A 23,674-nucleotide genomic window follows, 5' to 3' on the forward strand; every position below is an offset into this window, starting at 1 on the left:
AGTATTCAAGTGTTTAAAACATGTCCTCTGTAGTGGACATTTGAAGTTATTTTGTCCATTTTGGTCTTTTTTTCCCAAATGACAAGAAAGGGAGTCATTCTCAGAAGCAGAGAGATTTTTACTGCGGATTGTTGATGGAAACTCAGACATTGAGTTATCTGATGAAGATGATCAAGATCCACTGTTTGAGGTAGAACTAGAGGAAGATGATTCAGGGAGCTCTGAGGAGGAATTTCAGGCAGGGCTAGCAGATGCAGAGGATTCAGATCAAGCAGCACTGTCCACATCTAAGTCCAGTCGACGTCTACTATGGAGCAAGAATACAAAATTCAAATCCCAACTTGATGATCCTCCCATTATTCAGAGCAATGATGCTGCTCTGACACGCCAAAACTGGACCCCGGTGGATTATTTTAAGCAATACATTGATGACTCTGTGTTTGAAGAAATGGCCCTGTACACAAATCAGCGTGAAGTACTTGTGTCTGGAGCAACGTTAAATACCACACCTGAGGAATTGAAGACATTCTTTGGAAATTCTATTTACATGGGCTGTCTAGGATATCCAAACATTCAAATGTATTGGGCCTCAAGTACTAGAGTAAAAATTGTGGCTGAATCAATGACCAGAAATCGGTTTTACAAATTGAGAAACTCCATCAAGCTCGTCAATGACCTTGATGTTTCAAATGAAGAAAAAACAAGTGATCTCTTGTGGAGAATCAGGCCCCTCTTGAGCAAAGTAAGGCAAGGATGTCTGAGTATGCCAAGAACAGGAAAGTTGTGCATCGATGAGCAAATGGTTCCTTTTACTGGTCGATGTCCAGTGCGCCAGTATGTACCAGGCAAACCAAACCCAACTGGACTGAAGGTATTTGTCTTGGCTGCACCAACTGGTCTAGTTTTGGATTTTGTGGTCTACCAGGGCAAGACAACTTTCACAGCTCCAGGAGGAAAGGGCATCGGGGAACAAGCTGTTCTTCAATTGGCAGGGTCAGTTCCCCAAGGCACCCACCTGTTCTTTGACAGGTACTTTACAACAATCAGCCTCATTGACACCCTGATGACAAAAGGACTGACAGCAACTGGAACCCTCACGAATAACAGGGTTCCAAAGGACTGCAAGATCATAGGCGATAAGCTCTTCAAAAAGAAAGAAAGAGGGTCATCAGAGATGGTGGTGAGACGAAGCACACCTGAACTTGCTGTCATAAAATGGTTGGACAACAAGCCAGTGGTCATGGCATCATCTGCCTATGGGATTGAACCTCAGGACACATGCAGAAGATGGTCCAAGAAAGAGAAAAGATTTGTCCAAGTGTCAAGGCCACTAGCAATTGCGGAGTACAACACCAACATGGGAGGTGTGGACTTGGTCGATCGAATGTTGAGTTTCTACAGGATGGCCTCTCGCACTAGAAAATGGACAGTCCGTGCAGTTTTCCACTTTTTTGACCTGGCAATCACCAACTCATGGCTTCAGTATAAGAGTGACTGCCAGTGTCTGGGGAAGAAACCACAGAAGCTCCTTGACTTCAAATTGCTCCTTGGTGAAGAGTTAATTGCTCAAGCCCAAGCAGGAGGTGCAGCAAGTGACAGCGAAGATGACTACACTCCCCCCCGTCAAAAATGGAAACCACAGCCAAATGCAGCTCTGAGACACTATGGTGCTGTGCATCTTCCAGAGATGGTGGATGAAACACATGCATCAAGGTGTCGCCAAGCTGGCTGCAACAGTAAAACATATGTTATGTGCTCCAAGTGCAAGATTTTCCTTTGTGTTTCCAAGAAAGGGAATTGCTTTTTGAAGTATCATACCAAATAAGCATAAAAGAAGCAAAAGTGAAACAAAAGAAAAGAGATGATGGACAGTTATGGTTATGTTGAACACTTTGTCAAGTTGACTTGTTGATATTTTTGTTGGACTAACTTTTTCGTAATAAAGTTCCGTTTCCCCTGTATTGGGTTCTGATGTCCACTGTAGAAGACACATCATAGCTTAAAAACAAAAATAAAAAATTGAAAAATTTCTTTTGCAATATTACTATTACTTCACATAGATTGGGGAATTTCAAAATAAATGTGATCGGACAACCTTTTTGTTCTTGGTAGTCAGGAGGGTATGTAAACAAAATACATTATATGGGTAACACGAGCAATAAAAGGCAAAAAATAATTGTCCAAAAACGTTTTATTAAACAGAAACTACAGTATTTAAAACATATATTGTATATGAACTGGAAAATGCAAAAACATGATCCAAAAGATGTATGGTTTATGTAATAACGCCAATACATTACAGTACTGTACTTAACTTCAGTGTTGTACACTGTACTTTATTTTTAATGTTGAGTTTTGACCGTCTTGGGGAAAAAAATACAGTATTTTCCGGACTATAAGGTGCCCTGGTATATAAGCCGCAGCAGCAAAATATGAGCAAAAAAAAAAAAGCTTTTTGTTATGGATAAGCCGCACTGGACTGTAAGCCACAGGTAACAACATCAGATCTTTACGCAAAAAGATGGTATTGGAGGTTTATAATTTTTTTTTGTTTTTTTTTTTTGTAATTGTCTTCCAACAGCAACATCCTCTCTTTTATCAGACTGAACATGCCTGCATGTTTAGTCCCAACATATTTATCAAAAATGGATGGATGGATGGATATCTGTTAGTTAAATAGCAGTTCAAAATCGAAATCAATACTTCAATAATATCTTTTCTGTCTCCCTTTGTTTGATAGCTTATTTTAGTGAATGTAATAAACACATTCTACATAATTCATATACAATCATAAATACAAAATAAAATCACATATACTGTGTACTGTAAAAACATTTACACATCAAAAATTTACCCAAATGTTATACACTCATATTAAATTTAGACTTTTTTTTGTAGTGATATATTGTTTTAACTGTTTTTGAGCACCGCCATTGATTCACATCTTTTCCGTTCTAGTTGATAGTTGTTCCATAAAGTGACACCTCGAACAGATACACACATTTGTTTGCTGGTGGCTAGCAAAAAAAAAAAAAAAAAACACACACAGATAAAAAGCCGCACTGAACTATAAGAGCAGGGCTGAAAACATGAGGAAAAAGTCGCAATTTATAGTCCGAAAAATACTGTAGTCTATTTTGAATTGTAGTGTTGGCTTCAGTTCTTGCTCTACGAAAATGTTTGCCTACATATCATACAGTCGTGTTGTTAATTTCAAGTAACTGTCCCATTGAATGTCTGCTGATTCTTGTGCGTTGAGCCAGAAGCAATTTCCTCTGAAAAGGCAAATTGCCAGAATACTAAGCAAAAATTAATTCTTTGGTTTCAAGGCGAGCGCCTCCCGCTGCACCCAATCGGATGCATTACAATGGTCACTCTTCCACAGTCATTTCCATTTCCGTACGCCATGGGCTATAAGACGTAAATGAATAACATTAAAATCATTCAAGTTTAAAGTCAAACTCATAACAATGAACAGTCACTTACATGTCACCATTTTGGATGACAATGATATTAGATTTATAAAAAGGAGGAGTGCATACTTCTCCGTTATATGGAATGCGAACTTCCTGTGTAATGGCGGTCCTCAATATCTGTTCCGTTTTCCACATACATTTTTTTTTCAGGGTTCGGGAATTTCCGTTCGACTAAAATATATTAAACTGGCCACAGTGAAAATGAAGCGTATTGGCTGCTGCTGATACTTACATAAAACACTCTCAAGGTCAATCAACCAATCAGAGTTAGCACAACACGCCCCCCCCCCCCCCCAACTGGCGGAAGACCCTAGTCGCAACTAGGTGCTTAGAACATTGGCGTCAAACTCAAGGCCCGGGGACCAAATTCGGCTTACCGCATCATTTTATGTGGCCCACTAAATGTTGATTTTACTTCAAGTTTCTGGCGAAATTTCCAAACTTGCAAGTTGTCTTCAAGGTTTAAAATATGGGTGGAAAAAAACAACCACTGTTTTCTTCCAAATCTCTCTTTTTACCAGATTCTGATTTCAAAACTAGCTAAGTGTATGACAAATACACTTTATTTGATGCACAGTCAACTAATTACAATGTGGCCCACAATAAAACTGAATTTGACACCCCTGGCTTAGAATGTTTCTGATAGGCATTTATGGAAACCCTCCAGACTCGGAACGTCTTTTAGTGCTAGTGGAAAGAAGAACTCAAGCTACCTGGGTACTGCGGAAGTGTTTCTGCAGTGTGAAAGCGGCTATTATTAGTGGTCAAGGGTACAAGTACCTTCTGTTCATCCGATTGCATGCATCACAATATTTTCAGGAGTGGAGTTGTTTCCGACACAAAATTAGAGGCTTCTATTGACAAGGCAATAAAAACTGCAGTCAAGCCAGCCTCCACTTGAAAAGACAAAGACAAGCCAGCCGCCCCAGTGATGGTCCGCCGATGGGTGGCTCACGACACCTTCATGAACAGTCTGTTATTTTGTTAGTGTGCTGATTTGAAATGAACAGTTTTATTAAAAATCATCTGAAGATTGTAATCAACATTTTCCCCCCCTTTTCATTTGTCAAAATTGGTTTCCTATTTTGGATTTAAAAATAAAAATGTCATTCGGTCCAAAATGTATTTTTGGACTTTCATTTATTAACAAAACTAGAATGAACGAAAGGGACGTGGACTTTCACGGATGCAGATAACCAATATTTCCAGTCGATGTCCATTTTCAATAAAAGACAAAATATTCAGAATTCAGAATTAGAATTTTACATTTAATTAAAAATATAATATGGACTGCAGAATTTTGTTGGAATGTTTTTAAGTATATGTTTGTTTACAATAACAATTATGCAATAATGTTGCATTTCATATTTTTTCTTATTACAGATTAAAGAACATATACATTTGTTGAAAAAATCTCATTTAGTTTAGGAAGCTCCCAGGGTTTATTAGTATGTCTTAAAAAGTGTTAGGAATAACCCCGAGACACGAGTGGGTTGAGGACCCCGACACGACACGCAGGGTTCAGCTTCAAGGATTTATTAACAAAAATCGCACGGCAAGCGTGAGGAAAAAGGTGCAACAAAAAGAGAGACCAAACGGGTCTAAACGATTAAGTAGTCTGGCACAAGGGGACGAGGTCAGCAGGAGGACAATCAAAAAACTAGGAACAACAAAAGAGCCCGGAGGAGTAGCAAAAGGCAAACGAGCAACGAAGCAAAAAGGACAGGGCAAAGTACAAAACAAAATGCGCGACTGCGGACACTCGGGATTAGAAAACACTGGGACCGACTAAGGCCTCAATGAAGAGTGGCTCATGGAATAACCCGGCGATTGTCCTCCTGCGCAGGCCGCCTTAAGTAAGGCCTTGATGACGATGGTCGTCAGGTGCGCGGCCAGTGACCCCGCCGTCTCGTCGTGGCAGGAGGACCTCGCCTTCAACAAAAAAGACATGATAAGCCAGGGATGTGACAAAAAGTTAAATGAAAACTGAAACAAATTGCTTCCTCTAATTTTCTACTGTAAATCAAGTTATCCAAAATGTCAAAGCACAGGGGTACCTCTACTTACAAACGCCTCTTGTTACGAGAAATTCAGATTATGAAACACCAGTGGAAAATTTTTTGTCTCTGGTAATAAGAGAAAATTCACGAGACAAAAGGCGACATTGTTGGCATATAACATGAGATACCAGCACTCGCTCCATTAAGAATGTAATGTAATGTGATATGTTTTCACAATCCGTGATGTCTACAATAATCATTTCGGTTGGGGTTGCTTTTTTATCATTTATTAACATGCCGGCTTGGCGACAAACGAGACAATAGTTTTTCGCATTGATGTTTACTGTGGTCTTGCACTTTTCATCTTTACTCGTTTCATCCACACTTCCCATCAACAATTTATTTCATAGAACCAACAAACAGAAAATTTATTCCTGGATTATTATTCCTGAATTATTCCAGGATCACTGGAAAATGTAAAATAAAAACATACAAATTAAATGACCTAAAAAGGTGTCTCTCTCTCTCTCTCTCTCTCTCTCTCTCTCTCTCTCTCTCTCTCTCTCTCTCTCTCTCTCTCTCTCTCTGCACTCATCACCAATACACCAGCAGTATCTCAGGGCAAACAAGTGAACTGCATTCATATTGTCAACTGCTCCAATTAATGTATTTAATTTAAAGGGTTTAGGAACATTTTTTTAATTATTCTTTACATGATATATTTTATTATTATGCACTAATGTAATTCTAGTATGCATTTGTTACCATTTTATATGCATTTTCATAATGTATTAATACTATTCATTTAAAAGGTTTAGGTGCGTTTGAAGGGGCTTGGAACAGATAAGGTTCATTACATGTAAAAAGCGGCTTTACTTATGAAAGATTCACGTCACAAAATTACTTCCAAAACTAATTAATTTCATAAGTAAATATACCACTGTAACAGAAATTTTCACTGAACTTTGTTTTCAATTAACAAAAGCGAGAGACAAGATGCAGAGTGTTTCCAGGGTGAGCAAAATAAATAAATAGTTCCTTAAATTTAAAATAGTTTGATGTATTATCAGCCATAAGATATTTTTAAATAAGCCGATACCAACATTTGTCAAAATGCCAAATATCAGTGCCAATAATTACACCGACGGATGATTGATATATTCCTCTCAAACGTGAATTTAATATTGCTGAAGTTGGGCGTAAATCCTCTGAAAATCTTCATTTTTCAGGACACCCTCAAAATGGCATGTTTGTTCATCCAATTTACATAACATCCTCAAAGTGCTTGAGCCATTTTTAACACGTAAGATCATTTTTTAAAATTGACCAAATTGCGACAAGTATGTTTTGGCTTAAGGCCTGCAATACCGTATGCTACCAATAAATACTGTATTTTCTAGACTATAAGCCGCACCGGTATATAAGCCGCAGCAGCAAAATATGATCAAAAAAATATTTTTTGTCACGGATAAGCCGCCCTGGACTATAAGCCGCAGGTAATAACATCAGATCTTTGTGCAAAAAGATGGTATATGAAGTTTATAATTTTTTTTGTAGTAATTTAATTTTTTTTGTAATAAATTTTGCATAGTTGTCGGGGCTGGTGAAAAATGTGATATTTTAGTATTTCCTAAAACAATGTAAAAAAAATTGCTCTGCAACGCCACTTAAGGTCGAAAAAGTGCAGCTGGTCCCGGCTCGTTTGACCTAGGGCTACGAAAATTTTTAGGCATATGTAAGACCTAGAGACCTACAAAAAAGTCAGCGCAAGCCATGTGCTCAGATGTAAGGAAAAAGAGTTATGAATTTTTGAATGTGTATTTTTGGCCCATTTTTGCACGTTTGCAGGTCCCAAACTGCTCCTTGTTTTTCCTAAATGCTTCACCCAATCACTTTCAAATTTGCTGTTGTGCATTGTCAGAAATTGGGACACAACCGGGCAAAATTTGGTGTGGACCCGTCGACATATATGATAGGAGCGGGGCTTCAAATTATGTGTTCAATTTTTCCTTCGCCAAGAGTGACAAAAACCTTAATAACTCTGATGTACTAGCTTAAAAAAATCTAAAACTTCATAGACACATGGAGACCTATGCCAAGTAGTTGATAAAAATGTCCATTTTTAAACTTTCATGTATTGTGCTCAGTGTGTTTGAGTAAAACAACTGAAAATTGGTCAGAACATCATTAAGACATCAAATATTAAGGTTTTAAAATTTTACGACTTTTCGATAATGGGCGTGGTCTGCACGCCGCCTCAAAGTCAGATGTCTCACCAAAATGAAAAAAAGTGTAATTGGCCCCAAAATGGCCTTATGAGTGGAAAATAGCCTCTCACTCCCGGCCCATTTGACCTAGAGCTACAAAAATGTGTTGCCTTATGTTGGACTTCGAGCCCTACAAAAAAGTCAATGCGAGCCATATGCTCAGATGTACAGAAAAAGTGTTATGATTTTTTGAATGTTCACTTTTGGCCCGTTTATGCTCGTTTGCAGGTCCCAAACTGCTCCTTTTTTCTCCTAAACGCTTTACTTAATCGACTTCAAATTTGCTGTGGTGTTTTATCAGACTAGGAGGCACAATTGTTCAAATTTTTGTGAAGATCCGCCATCAAATATGTTGGGGGCGGGGCTTCATGTTATGCCTTTGATGTTTACTTCGTCACATGTGACACAAACCTTTATAACTCAGCTTTACAAGCTTGGAAAAATCAGAAACTTCACAGACACATGAAGACTCAAGCCCTTAACACGTGTTTAAAAAAATCTTCAACTGCTTATAAGGCCACCTAGTGGCAAACAAAAATGTCAGTCTGATGTCTCGCCAAAACTAACAAAGTTGCTGTATTTGGACCCAGATGGTCTTTTATTTTCTAAACTTCATATATTTGATGGGTTTCCAATGTGGAATACACCTATCAACTTATTTTTTGTCATAGTGCGAGCTCCACCTAGTGGCAGCCAAAAATATAGCATTTTTAAACATTTTTATGTGTTTAGCTGAGCCCTTTAAAGTAATATTGCTGAAATTAAGTCTGACAAATCTCTAGACAGCCCTGTTGACCGCCACCAAATTTTACAAAGTTTCGATGATGGGCGTGGCCTCTACGTCCATTTTTATTCCGAAGCTTTATCGGACCAGTAAAAGCTGCTGTAACTGATCTTCTCATAATTTCACACATTGGATGAAAATCTTCTCCTGAAGACATCGACAACAATATATTCCAGTTTCAAGCTAGCGCCACCTAGTGGCTGCAAAAAATGTCATTAGTCGAAAGATTACAGTCAATCCTGTTTGGTTTGACCTACAGCTATGAAACTTTGTAGGCAAATGAAGGACTGTAAGACCTACAAAAAAGTCAATAGAAGTGATGTGCTGGGATGTACAGAAAAATTGTTATGAATTTTTTTAATGTGCTGTTTTGCCCCATACTTAGACATTAGCTGGTCTCAAACTAGTGCCTTTTTTGCTTAAACGGTTCACCCTATAACCTTCAACTTTGGCATGGATCATTATCCGACTGAGGGGCACACATAGTCCAAATATCTTGAAGATCTCATGACATATAAGATGGGGTTGGAGCTTCAACTTATGTTTACTATTTCCTTCGCCAAGAGTGACAAAAACCTTAAAAACTCAGCTGTAACAGCTTCAAACCATCTGAAACTTTGTAGAGACTTTAAAAGTCATGCCCTAATACAGCTATGTGATAAACTTCCAAATCATTTACAGCGCCACCTAGTGGCAGACAAAAATGTCATTTTTTACACTTGTATGTACTGTGCAATGCCTGTTTGACTAAATGAACTCAAAAATGGTCAGAAAAGCTTTGAGACATTGGAACATGAAGATTCTCAACTTTTATGACTTTTCCATAGAGGGTGTGGCCTCTATGCCAACTCAAAGTCCGATGTCTCGCCAAAATGGTAAAAGTTGCTGTAATTGGACCTACATGATCTGATATTTACAAAACGTCATATATGGGATGGGAGTTCACTGTGAAACACACCTACAAGCCTATTTTTTATTGTAGTGCGAGTGCCACATAGTGGCAGCAAAAAATATAGCAATTCCTTAACGTTTTTATGTACTCTGCTGAGCCCCTTGAAGTGCTATCCCTTAAATGTCGTCTGAAAAGCCATTGGCCATGCCTAATGCCCTCCACAAAATAGTTCGATGTTTCGACAATGGGCGTGGCCTATATGGCATTGAAAGTCACACAACTGTAACAATAAAAGCTGCAGTAACTCAACCCAAATTGTCCCACCTTCTCTAAATTTTACATATTTGATAAGAGTCCTGCACTGAAGTGATCTACAACTAATTTTTCATCGTTCATACTCCTTGTTCATACCCCGACCTGTTCATACCCCAACGTGCACAGGTCTGCAAGGGCCCTTTATAGCTGCTTGCAGCTCTAGTTTTTTTTGTAATTGTCTGTAAACATCCTCTCTTTAACGGACTGAACATGCCTGCATGTTTAGTCCCAACATATTTGTAGAAAATGGATGGATGGATGGATATTTTCAACATTAACAAAGTACTAGTTAGTTAAATAGCAGTTCAAAACCGAAATCAATACATTATTTTAGTGAACATAAAACACATTCCACATAATACATATATACAATCATAAATACATAAATAAAATCATATATACTGTGTACTGTATATAAAATGTACACATCACAAATTACGCCAAATTTTATACATTCTCTTATTCAATTTAGACATTTTTTTTTATTTAATATATTTTTTTAAACGCTTTTTAAACACAGCCATATATTCACATCTTTTCAGTTCTATTTCATAGTTGTTCCATAAATTAACATCTTGAATAGATATGCACACTTGCTTGCTGCTGGCTAGCAAAAAAAAAAAAAAGAAAAAAAACTCCCAAAAAACACAGATAAGCCGAACTGGACTGTAAGACGCAGGGCTCAAATTATGAAATCATTAAAAAGTTGCGGCTTATAGTCTGAAAATGGTAAATCATTAATTTCATATACAGGCATTGATCAAAATGAAAGGAAACATCGCCAGCGCCAGCCATCTGTCTGTCTGCGCTCATGCTGACCCACCCAAATGAAAATATAACATTTTCAATTGTTTAAAAAAAAAAGGGTCTGAAAATGTCTGCCAGATCATTGCTGGAGTCAAAATGTTAAACAGTTGTTTTAATCATCTCCCTTTCTGCTTTGACACACTTATTTTTTTCATAATTAAAATGCTTTCGGACATCGTGAAAGTCACTCTATATGAGAGTGGCGTCGCTCTCTACCAGACAAGGAGAAGCTTTAGGTGACATTTTCAAATAGGTTCAATGAATAGGTTGCTAGAGACTTTAATTACATTTACTCTTTAGGCAAGAGTGCCATGGCGAATGCAAGTGGATCTTGACAAGCCAACGTGCTCTTATGACACCCCGCCCACTCGCCGCTGATTGCCCCTCTATCTGGCGACAGCAGTGCGAGCACGCCAGCCAAATCACTGATGCTTAATTAGCAGATTAGCAGATCCAATTAGGAGATCTCCTCTGTCTCAAATGAAGGCCCCTGTCAACACGTTCTATGAAAAATGAGATACTCCACCTTGGCGTTCTTGGTCGCCTTTCCTACCCGTCTTTTCTGTTTAACCCTTTGGACATCTTGCTCGGAAAACATCACTTGTTAAATCGTTTCTTTCAGACGCATCTAAAAAGAGACCTCATTAGCTTGTCATATTTTATATATATATTGGAATGGTGGCTACTTGTTTTTTATCTGGAAACAACAGAGCATTAGTTGCCTGTCCTTCATAAGGTTCTATTCTTTATTTATTAACAAGTACTTGCGCTAAGCCTTAGAAGGCTCAGTTGCTGTAGTGGTTCGTCATGGCCAGGTGTGGTCAATGCACGGGCTAGCAGGTAGTCAGAAGCAGGCTGGGTTGATACACGGGTAGACAAGATTGATTGGCAGGCTGACGGATGGTTGAGTAAAGGCTGGGTCAAACCGCAGGCAATGATGCAAAGATCGGCGTAATGCATAGAGACAATCTTGGCGAGTTCTGGAAGAGAGAGACTGGGTTATATCCTGTGCAGGTGATCAGCAGCAGCTGTTGGTATTTATTGCTGATTGGCAGGGAAGGTGAGCAGGTGTGGTGAGGCACAGAATGAGCTGACTGGACTGGTTTACTGTGACAGTTAATTTATTCAAATATAGAGGTACTTTTACTTAAGGAGGTATTTTTTTCATAGGGGTACTCATAACCTACCTGACAAAATGATCTATGGTCAATCCGGTGCTTTGGTTATCCCTGGCGACCTGGGGTTGGGGTCTTGACATCTCTCCATACAGATAGATCATGTTGTGTAGTTGTGCCACGCATTGGGCATTGTCAGACGTTTCGTGCTCTCACACACACACTTGTGCCTTTATCACAGCACTGTTCTTTCAGATTGATGGACATGCTCAGCAACGTTTCAAAAGAGTTGCCTTTTGTCTGGGAAAACTGCATCACAAACTTGAGGCATAAAGTTTGTGATAAAATCCCCCTCTGTAAATGGCCAATCAGATTTTGTGAGCTCTTTTGTAGCAACTTTGCTTTGTGATTTGGCTTTTCTGAACAGAGCCTGTGGAGTTTTAAGACCTCGTTTGAATTCTTTCACCTTCTGTAGCCTTTGTTTTATGTCCATATTCTTATTTTTGTCTGCATGTTTCGTTTCATGAATGCCGTCCCTCAGATTATACTGTTTCATTAGTGCTGCACTTTCTCCACACAGACGACACATGGGTTTTCCAACAACCTCCGTGAACTTGCCATCTGACACCAACTAAATTGTTTGAATTCACGCTTTTAGGTGTCCATCTGGGATTTAGCCATTTTTGATCGGTATCAGAAATTTCACTTTTGCTGTTATGCTAGATAATGACTTTTGATGAATAATGGAATGAAGCCACTCACGCTCAAGTGCATTGCCATTGCATTGTGGGAAATGTAGTATTGGTGTGTGCAAAACACTTGCGGCCCTCAAACCGCAGTAGGCCTGCGAGCCACTTCTAATAATAAATGTTTCGTCTCTATGTGCCCTTGCTTTTTGCTGCCAACCAGTCTAGAGTGTAACCCACTGTGAAGGAAATCATGCATTCGGTTGTTATCATTATGTGTTTATTTCTTGTGTAGAATAGCATGCATTGCTATCCATCTATGCAGTCATAGTTCATCTCGACCCAGTCCTTAGCTAAAGCTGTTGACGCAGGAAAGTGTGAACTGAAACTTCGGGCCAGCTGTTGGCGGCGCCCGGCTGGTGCTTTTTGTTATGTCTTGTAATGTGCAATGCTTTGCTGAATGAATAAGAAGCAGGCGGGAACGGCTGGGCGCCGACGGTTTTGGCAAATATGAAAGTGAGAGCCAAGCCCTCCCTTTGTCGGCAAAGAAAAGTCAATCTTGGTTGGTCTGAGTTTGCTGCTTAGCAGCTGTGCTTGTCTTAGTCTTCTTTCATAGATTTCATAAATTGATCTATGTCATCTGTACGGGTAAATGCCAGAAATTGATTTAAATTCTCAACATAACTTGAACCATGACAAAAAACAAGGAGAAGGAATTCCATAATGGATCATTATTCCTGGCAAGACTGACAGGCCTTTCATTCTCATCTAGGAATGTCTTAACAGCTTCTCCTGATCTATGCTGGAAATCACATTTTAGGTCATGGCACAAAGTGACAGCAGTTGCTGAGTCAACCTAGGGAAGCCAAATAACGATCTTTTTATTTTCTTCCTTTTGCATCTTTCGATTTCTTTAAACACACCGCATGCATGTATTCATTCCCATGGGACCAACGTCTGCATTAACATCGTAATGGGAAACAATGTTGATGTCGAAGGCGGCCTTAAAGCAATTGGATGTCAGATGGATTTGCACTCAATTTAATTGAAGCTGTTGCTCCGCACTGAAAGTAAAATCTCAAATCAAAATAACCCCTTTGGATTAACAGAGGAAACAGTTTTGTCGAGTGTGTCCTCCATTGTTACTCTGTATTGGCTCATATTGTCCATAAGTTTTCCCTCTTCCGTTTCTGGCATTCATTGTTAAATATGGCCTGATCCTTGTGCTTCCTGGATTCTGCTCAGCAAATCATTTAATGTGCAGCTGCAGGAGTGGAGCGTGTTATACTGAGCTTCTACTTTTTTTTTTTGTCCTACTTCTTTGCCTGCAAAGTAAGTCTTTGGGAAAAAAAATTTAGGGAAGGGATGCCTAAATGCAACAGCTTCTAAATAATCTAATTATGCATTTTGAAAACAGAGGACTGAATGATTGTGTTTCAATGCTTGTCCTGTGTTTGACTGACGTTGTGAACTTCAGATCTACCCAATTTGCCTCCATTTGACAATCATGGATCTAAAGTTGTCAGGGGTTAAGTACTTGGGTTGTTTGGGTTTGGGAGATGGTTACAAAGATGGATGATTTGCCGAGATTTGGATTAGATTGGAAGTAATTATGGGATAAACCTATTTCTCTTCCCACCAAAGCTTCTGCATGCAGTGATTAAGTGACTGGCTTTTGTTGTTGAAACCTGGAAAATGTTATATCAACATAGCCATCCAATATTTTGGTATTCGGATAGCCTACTGAAAATTCTATAGGGTAATACTTGGATTCTGAATACAGAAGACTATGAAACAGATTTCCATTTTTAACATCTTTAGATTATGAACTTTTTTTTTTTTTACAGAAATTTAGCAGTAAAATTAGACTATTTTAATCTGTAGAAACATTAGCAACACTTTAAACTATATCCCCCATTTGGATCTTGACACCATTTTTGAGGGCTAAGATAGCACATCTGAGTAAGCCCAGTGATTAGTCTGAACCGCAACTGTGTCATTTGAGTCACTTACGCCCATTAAACTGCTTTTGAAAAGTCATCTGATGGCTCTCGTCAGCCCATATGTGGCAGTTGAGCGCTGCGTGCCTCTAACCTTGCAAGGCACTACAGAGTACCGAGGTACTTAAGCTTGAGGAGTCCTATGACCCCTGTCTTTGTTGATGTTATAGTCACTACAAGTATGTTTTCTAATTTGATGTGATGAAAGTAAAGCACAAATAGTAAAAATCGACTACTATGGTAACATCAGCATTTAAACGTTACTCACCATCTCGGATGATCGCAAAATCTATTCTTGGTTTACATGGCCTAGAATCTGCATCAGCTCTAATCTGCTGTACGTCACATAGTCTGTATGATCGTTCCGCATTAAATAAATGTAAAGATAATCTCATGTTTTTCTTGTAGATTCTCGAGCCGGCGAGGGTGCCCCCAGAACGGTGGACCATGCAGTGATTGGGGGAGTCGTAGCCGTGGTGGTCTTCGCCATGCTCTGTCTACTCATCGTTTTGGGACGCTACTTCGCCAGGCACAAAGGTGACTGATAACACAGCTGTAGTCCTTTATCTAGTCCAAGTCAAGTTCCACCAAGGTCTTAGTCCAAATCTGTATGCACAAGGTCCAATATTAAGAAAACAACCTTGAGATTTAAAAAATACTATTGTCCCAACCACTAAAAATGTGCATGTGCCAAGTGTGTGCGTCATCTGCCTGAATCAGATGGTTGCTTCAGGTTTGTTTTTTGAGGATGCTGTGACAAACGCCTGTTCTTTATAGTTGAGTACCTTGTGTTGTTATCTTTAAAAGAGGATGTTAATTTTCAGGAAAAAAAAAACATTAGATAATTGTAGGTCTATTAATCATTAAATTATATTACATGGGGGGAGGCACTTCTCTGGATGCTGCCATGTTTGTTATACAGTAGCTACGGACAATGGTAAATGCAGCACCTCCTGCTTTTCATAATGAAAAACGGTCTAAATCTTACATAGTAATTTAATGGTTGGGGTAGGGATATAGCCACAATGTGAAAAATCAGTTTAAGATCGTAGGTGCGCTTCCATGCTGTGAACTTGTTTCTCAAGAACACAAAGACAGACCCCATGCTATTGCACCCTTAGGTCGAGTCGTGGCATCTGCAGTTGTTCTTAGAGCCGTAGGAGATGTGCCATCTCCTCACACCTTCTTCACAAACAACTCCAACATAAAGCATCCATGTCGAATAATCTACTAATATACTTAATGAGTACAACAAATATGGAATAACCTATATACTATTCTAACACGATCATTTGCTGTTTGATCTGAAAAACTTTGAGAAGCCCTTGTCTATGCAATTTTTCGCACCTGGTTAAATCTAGGTCACAAAGATGTATTGTTGGTGTGAAGACAGTACTAGCTAGTGGTCCCTAATGGCTTTGAAGGGTGCAGGGTCAGGTATACTTGACAATGAAAAAAGAGTCATTGAAGGCATAATATATACCCCTTTACCACCCCCCATCTCTAATAGTCAAAGGGTAGAATCAGCAACTTTCAAGTGGCATCATTCCTCATTTTTACCTTTGTGGGTAAATTCAGCTGTGACAGGATGAGAGTAAATCTCATCAATGAGCTTCCGAGCGGCCTGCCAGTTCATTTCGCAATGACCTCTACAAGGTCAAATTGGAGACACTGGACAAGCTGTTATGGGCCCATTTTGAAGAAGAGAGGCAGTTAAGGTGTAGGCTCGCCGGTGCGCCACATGGCGGTAGATTAGCGTGATTAAAAACCACAGGATGTCGTGTCTCGTTTTAAAGTTAGGTGTCATCTGCCCAACAGGCGGTTTTTTGGTGACTTGAAATGCAAAGGGATAGAACATTTCTGGTAAAATTCCGAGAGCATCATAGTAAATTCTAATCATAATTTTAGAAGTATGTAAATCCCTTGCTGTGATTCCACACGGCTCATGGGCAATGTTATAATAGCTTGCTCCTCAGCGTCACGGGCTTCATACAGTATATGTGACTCAGTCTGACAAAAAAGGCCCGCATGTAGGTGGATAAAGTTTCATGTAAATATGTCAAATAAATCTCATGGAAGAAAATATAAATTTTGCACTTTCCCCAAAAATACCGTCCTTGAATGGACAATGTGTAAGATTTAGACCGTTTTTCTTTACGGACAGCAGAAGGTGCTGCATTTACTTTCCATCGTCTGTAGCTATAACAGTTTTGACTCCAATCATGAAAAGGTCTACTCTTAAAGTTGATTTGAAATTTACATTGTCACAAGCTACAATATTTGTGGCTCTTAAAACATCCAAATACTCCAAAATGACTGGCATTATCTTCCTGAGACTCAGCCTATTCTTTTGTGACCACTGTAGTGTATGTTTGATGTAAGGTTCAGGCAACCTCAAATTTAATAAACAACAAAAAAGGAGGAAAACAAGGGTCTTGAACTCTTTTTAATTGCAAAGAGAGCGGAGAGGGACCTGCACCATCTGAAATATTCTTCCAGTCTGGTTACTCTTTCTGTCCGCCGCTCTTTTATTTGTTACGGTCGCCCTAGTTATAAAACCACTTGCTCACCTAAATGTTTAGGGGAGACATTATGGCAGTAAGATAACAATCTGTTTCTGGTATTTGGGAATGAAGGTTGATGTCCATATACTATCAGTCCATGCAATCACTGCTATCTTCTTTCCCAGGAACATGGCGACAGACCCCTGTACTGTTTCCTTCCTGTGATTAGGTCATCATTCCTGTGATTAGGTTGCTGTGCCTGTGATTAGGTCCTTAGGTCATCATGTCTGTTATTCATTACAGCTGCAGCAGACATGACAAATCCAACACAAAATATCCATGTCTACCAATATACATGTTGCAGAAACAAATATTAGATAACATATATATATAATTATTCTAACATCTGACTCATTCGAGCTACTCTTCCTGAGACAGAATGGACACAACAGTGGACACAAATGAATAGGCTGGGTCTCAGGAGGCTATGTAGAACCCTGCTTTCAAAACTTCAAGTGTTTTCAATCCCTGGTTAGTTCCCATTCAGAATTTGGATTTTTTTTTTAGTGGTGACAGTTTCCTTGGTCTTCCTCAGGTACCTACTTTACGCATGAAGCCAAAGGGGCGGACGATGCGGCGGACGCCGACACGGCCATCATCAACGCCGAAGGCGGCCACACCAACTCAGACGAAAAGAAGGAGTATTACATCTAATCAAAACAGGACCCCGACACCTTTAGTGTCCTCTTTGGGACACAGCTGTTTATGAGGGGACTCGGGGATGGGGGGGGACCAGGTTTAGAAAGGATCTAGACGAGACAAGTTTACCTTTATAGAGGGTGGAAGGTGCGAATAAAAGCTGTTTGTTTAGTCTAGTCCGCAGATGTAGGTTGGAATGTTTTAAATGTTTAAAAAAAAAAAAAATCCAAATAAAAGGTGGTTTTTAGAATGCGGACAAGGGATGATGGGTGGGGGTTATTTGGGATGTCAGAAAATTACCGTAGAAAGCTATACCATTCAGCACCTCCCTAACTACACATTTATTTTCTTGTTGTTGTTGTCGAGTCCCAACCGTTTGCAGAAAATTCTGTGCCTTGTTATGATTTTGTTTGTTGCATTCATGACCTCTCTCCTTCATCATGTCGGCTTTTTTAGCCGCAGAGGGTACAAAAAAAATTTACAGTCACCCCCTCCTGCTAGTACCCGGACAACCACCACCGCCTCTTCATTTTTAATGTCCAAACATCACAACATCAAGTATACTGTGATATATTGCCAACCATTTTGTCCCCCACTTTGGAAAATAAATGCATGGAATGCTTTACCATATCATTGTACATAATAATGAGAAACAGTTGTGGACTGTAGATGACTCCCCCTCCCCAACATCCTCACTCCTTTTTCCCAGTCATGACCACCTTCACAGTATAATCAATAAGAAGGCAGCAAATTTAAAAAACAAAAAAAATTAAGTTTTCTTTTGTTTGATTGGTTTTATTTCGTTTTGTTTTATTTATTTTATTTTTTGCAGAAATTAATGTTTAGTAACTTCTATTTCTGACCTTTGCCCACTGCCCACCATGCCATTAATTTTATTCTGTATTGTGCTGCTTTCTGTTGCTGTCCCGCTGTTGCCTTGCAAGCTCTAATTAAGTCATGATGACGACATTCAATTGAATTCTAGTTTAGCCATGGGCATTGCAAGAAAATGTCAATTATTTGGCAAACACTATCTATCCATCGTGTGGAACCAATTTTTTTTCATTAGGAAAGAGAAGAAGACAGAGCCTGCCGAAAACCTTTCACAATTTAGTTCGATCGGATTAAATTAAAGTAAACTTTTCTCGTCACATACCAATTGAAACTGTTGGGCTAGATTACTAAAATCTATCATTTTCAAAAAAACATAATGATGAAAATTCTGTTTTGTCAAGTATACCCACTATAAATTCTGTAGCATTCATTTCAAGTCCAAGATTGCCTTTGAAGGAAATATTGTGAACTGGTCGCAAGCTAAAGGCATGAGCCTAACGTTTTTGATCTAAAGCCAATTATCTATAACATTATCACGTCAACCTTTAAAAAACAACTAAAATATATCTAAAACACATTGTTGGTTGTATCAATGCAAATCAATGGCCAGGTGAATATCGAGCATGTTTTGTGCTGTGCTGTGATTGGCTGTGTTAAAACGGTGCGGCTTTGGGAAAGATCAGTATGTACAAAAGCTTTTTTTTTTTTTTTTAAGAAATCCAATGAAGATGAATTACAATAGATTTTTTCTGGGTTTTTGTTGGTTTTGTTGTTACTAGTGTCTTTTATTTTTTTTAAATTTTCATTTCCATGAACATGCTTGTGGAAATTCTATTTGCTTTTTTGTATTACCTGCCTAAGCAAAAATGTCAGGGTTTTTTTTTTCAGTGGTGGCTAGTGGAAGTGTGGCGGGATGCCAAAAATCATCTGGTGTTTGCGGATTACGGTCAATTAACAGGTATGGGGATTTTGCATGAAGTCGCCAACGTCTTGTGGTCGTGGCGAAGATCTACTTGGACACAGTTGTTTGATTGTCAATATTTTTATGTGGTCACACAGAAAGCAGCATGTTAACAAATCATGACTAAATCGCTCATATGATTCTGAACATTTTGGTACTATTTAACAAATTTGTCATAGTCACTGATTTAGTCTTCTGAAAATGATAGTTTCTTTCCCGCTCATAATGGCTGCAAAATAATAAATATAAAGAATTAAAAGTTTGAAAACATCTGTAAAAATAACATCACATCATAGCAACATTGGTGTCTAAAAATAACCCTTCAAGAAAATGTCTGTTTTTCTTAGGGACTAACCCTTTATTTCAAAAACAACATTTGAAAAAACATTGAAAAGTCACATTCATGTTAACATCGCTTCAGAAAAGTGTACTTGCTCACTGTGTGGACACATTCAATTTTTAATGGCATGTTGAGAACATAAACCTAGACATAAGATAGCTTTAATATCATCACCATGCGTTTAAAAAAAAAAAAAAAGTTCACTGGAGTCACTACAGCTTTCAAACCTGGGTGGGAGTTTGGGCGTTTTTTTTTCTACTTTGTTGTTTAATTGGGGCAACTGAACATGTGTTGCAGATAACATCCAAATCCCTCCCCATTCCGGTTGAGTCAGGTCTGCACTTGCAATGGAGTTTGCGCACTAAGTTACCACTGTATATGTCGAAGACACTGTTTGTTGTTTGTTATGTGGTAGGGAATGGGAAAGGGTTCAAATTTGAGCTTTGATGTTTTATGGTTGGTTATTACTGTTCTTAAAATAGCGTATTGAACATTGTTTTCTGAGAATGACAGAGCAGCAGATTTGCCTTTTTGAACAAAACTTCATTTTGTGTACTTCTCGACAAATGACAATAGTGTTCATGTACGACACCTCACTAAATCAAGGTTGATGTTATATATTGTTTGCACACTTTAAAATGTTCGGATTTTTCCCATGAAATATATTTGAAATTATTATTCACAATGAATCAGAAGTATCTTGAGTTAACGTTGCACAGTTACTGGTAAAATGCTCAGTAAGTAAAAATTTGTGAACTCTCAAGTATATATTCAATGCTAAATTCATCATTTCTAATGAAATTGATGAAGTAAAGTTCCCCTGTAATATTTGGCAATATATGATTTTAAGCATTGGGATTAAAAAAAAACAACAACAAAAACAAAGAAGTAAAATAAATAAAAAAAAAATAAACCAAAAGATAAATATATTTTAACTCATTCACCAGCCTATCAGTTGATAAGTTGATTTTCAGATGCAAACAAAAGTCTGTCCGAATTGACTTAACATTTAAGAGCGTTACTTTTGACTACACTAAAAACATTTCTAAAATTTCAAGGTAGAAGTTTTTCACTTTGGATTAACCTGGTTTCTTTTTTCTTTTTTTTAAACATTCATACAAGGATTCGGTTGTAGGTAATTAGTGCAATTAATACGTGAAGTGTATTTTCTATGAAATGTTCATTCAAGATGAAAAAAAAATTGTGTTGAAAATGTAATTTTTTTAGTAACTTTTTTTAAATAATGCCCTCAGGTTCATGTGTGACTTCCCTTCAGTGACATCACAACATAAATGTCCAAGATGGAAAGTGACAGCAAATTGGTGAGCTGTTTCGCATCTGTGTTGTACATGCTTTCTGTATTTTTTCTTAATTGATATTTAGTGCACTGTAAAAGTTGTGCAAGTACTGCTTTGTGTTGACATAAAGTGTACGGAGATCTGAGAAGTTGTCGTATTAACTGTCCACCACAATACACTCCGTCGCATTTGGAAGCGCCACAAAAAGGAAAAAAAGTTTGGATTTGTTTCACAAGTCGTTCTTAGTTTTTGTTGTTTTTTTTGGGTTCTGTTGCTGGTTTCTCTGCTGTTTCTGGGAAATGTTAATGTGTATTAACGAAGGAGAGGAGATCCACATTCCCATACACATTTTGTATTGGTTCATAAATAGACATTTTTACAAAAAAAAAACAATAAAGAGTTCTTGTCTTAATAAAAAAAAGAAATGATATCAATGTCCAAAATACACGGTGTTCTTATTATTCTTTCACCTTGGAATGAGTTGATGATATGTAAACGACATTTATCTTTTTAAATCAATATAATAGTACCCATTCAATGTAATATGATGGGTAAAGGGAGCAATATTGTAAAGTTTGATAACTAGCTGGTTTTCCGATTTTTGGGTCTCGCCCTGTATTTGCCAAAACAGTTACTTCCAAATCACCCGAGTTAAGTTTACAGGCTGGATGATTTAGAAATGAATGTGATGTCAAGTTGATGACAGCCATTCCTTGCACCGAATGATACGCCAGATCGTTGCTGTCATTGCTGAAATCGCCTATTCTGACGAAAGCCAGGGGAAAATGAGCCAATATGAATATTTGAGCCAGAAAAGGTTTCCGATTTGGAATCTGGCAATGAAAATGGCAAGAATGACTCATCAGATGAAAAAATGTGGCGTTGCATTGCACAAGATAGCAGATGGAGGCTGATGCCAAAGACTGATATTAAGGGATTTTGTTGCCATCAACACCAACTTGTAGTGGATAAAATGCAAAGAAATTTACCTTTATGGGCTGATTTCCCCGCATATGTCGCCCACAAATGTAAAAGGCTTGATCAACATGTTTGCCACTCCAGATCAGTTGTTTAACGGTAACTATGTAAACAGCACAGAGATCATTTTATTCTGTTGAAATGTAATCTAGACATTGACCTGTTATTTTACTGTTCAAAACTGGATATTCTTCGTTTGAACACAGTTCCAATCAGAATTGTGGGAAGAGTTAAATCCATCGATTTTTTTTTTATTATTTTTTTTTAGGGCAAGTCCTTATTATGGTGCTTAAACCAGGTTATCTTTGCAAGGCAAGCGGTGCCTTTTCTGTCACCTCGTCTCAGTTCCATTATGTATTAATTGCAGTAAAACTCCTCTACAATGAAACCTGCATGTGCAAAAATTACCCCCCAATGTGGAAAAAAATCGATGCATGATCCATGCTTTTCCCTTTTTCTTACTTCCCCATACAACAAAAATCCCCCTTTTGCTGATTACAAAATGGTTTTTTTTTGCATTTGTATTTCACTACAGCGCAAACAAGGCTGCAGAAAAATTCTAGTTTGGTTTATACTTGACACACCGGCTTTATACTCGGAGTGGTTTTCCCCCACATTCAAACAATATTCTCCCATACTAAAGGTGGCAGTAAAGGCATTCTACAGAATACAAACAACACTACTCTATAAAAGTGATAGAGAATTCTCATAGATTCAAATGATCTAACTTCTTCCTAAAGTTTTTAAACAAGACTCCTCATCTCTCCCCTTAGGTCATCTTAGTCCTTTTCAGACAAATCATAAATGTGTTTGTACCGGCGAACTTCCATGCGCAAAAGTTTGTCCGCCTTTTTTACCACTCATAAATAAATTCCGAAAGATACATGTTGCGGAAAATCTAACCTAACTCCATGCGAAGAGGCATGGCCGAAATAACTTCAGTCAGATTGTAGAGTGCACATTTTTTTATGTTTACATCCGAGACACAGATTTGCTATTCTGTAGTGAAAAGTCCCATTGTGAGAAATTTCTGGTTGTATACATGATTTCATTGTAGTTCTACTGTATGAGCACAATATACAGTCTTAATTGCAAACAGTGATGCCTAACAACCTAATTCTGTGGAGCCCTTCGAGCAGGGGTGCTCAAGCGTCGATCGCAGTCGACCGGTATGACATCGCACCACATAAAGAAAAAAAAGTCAGCTGAAAAACTGAACGTCAAGCGAAAAAAAAAGCACTGTTGTAAATGGACTTTCTCTCATATAGCGCTTTTCTACCTTGGGTACTCAAAGCACTTTACACTAACTAGTCATTTACCTTCTGATGACGCAGCATCAGGAGTAACTGGGGGTTCAATGTCTTGTTCAAGGACACTTCGACCTGGTCTTGATGGTCGGGGTATGGAACCCCCAGCCTCTCAGCTGGGAGACAACCACTCTACCACTGAGCCACGCCGCCCCAATGTTTACCTTGAGCGCTGCACACTAGATCAGTGGTCACCAACTACCGTGGATCAACTGGTACCGGGCCGCGTGGGCTGCACCCAAAATAATGTTTTGGAGATGATTTAGTTTAACAGTTCATACGTTTGTGCTTTATTTTTTTTTGTCGCATACATACATAGTGAGAAGGATGACGTGGTTTTTAGAGCAGCCACACATTGAATGCTGCTCACTCTGGGAGGTTAAGATGATGGAAGTGGAAGATCAATGTCAT

At 38.5% G+C, this 23,674-nt stretch overlaps 1 protein-coding gene across 4 annotated transcripts in view; it reads left to right on the forward strand.

Annotated features, from left to right (window-relative positions):
• cadm1a (cell adhesion molecule 1a) overlaps nt 1-21,423 on the forward strand; it is a 488,946-nt gene extending 467,523 nt beyond the window's left edge. For all 4 annotated transcript variants that reach the window (XM_088440054.1, XM_088440055.1, XM_088440056.1 and 1 more), the window contains 2 exons: nt 14,751-14,879; nt 17,442-21,423. In XM_088440054.1, coding sequence (XP_088296180.1) covers nt 14,751-14,879; nt 17,442-17,560 — 248 coding nt within the window. In that variant the 3' untranslated portion in view covers nt 17,561-21,423. The remainder of the gene's footprint in view (nt 1-14,750; nt 14,880-17,441) is intronic.
• The last annotated feature ends 2,251 nt before the right edge of the window (nt 21,424-23,674 follow it).

Source organism: Hippichthys cyanospilos, chromosome 18, assembly GCF_059441005.1.
Source record: "Hippichthys cyanospilos isolate Australia breed blue-spotted pipefish chromosome 18, RoL_Hcya_1.0, whole genome shotgun sequence".
NCBI classification, from domain to species: domain Eukaryota; kingdom Metazoa; phylum Chordata; class Actinopteri; order Syngnathiformes; family Syngnathidae; genus Hippichthys; species Hippichthys cyanospilos.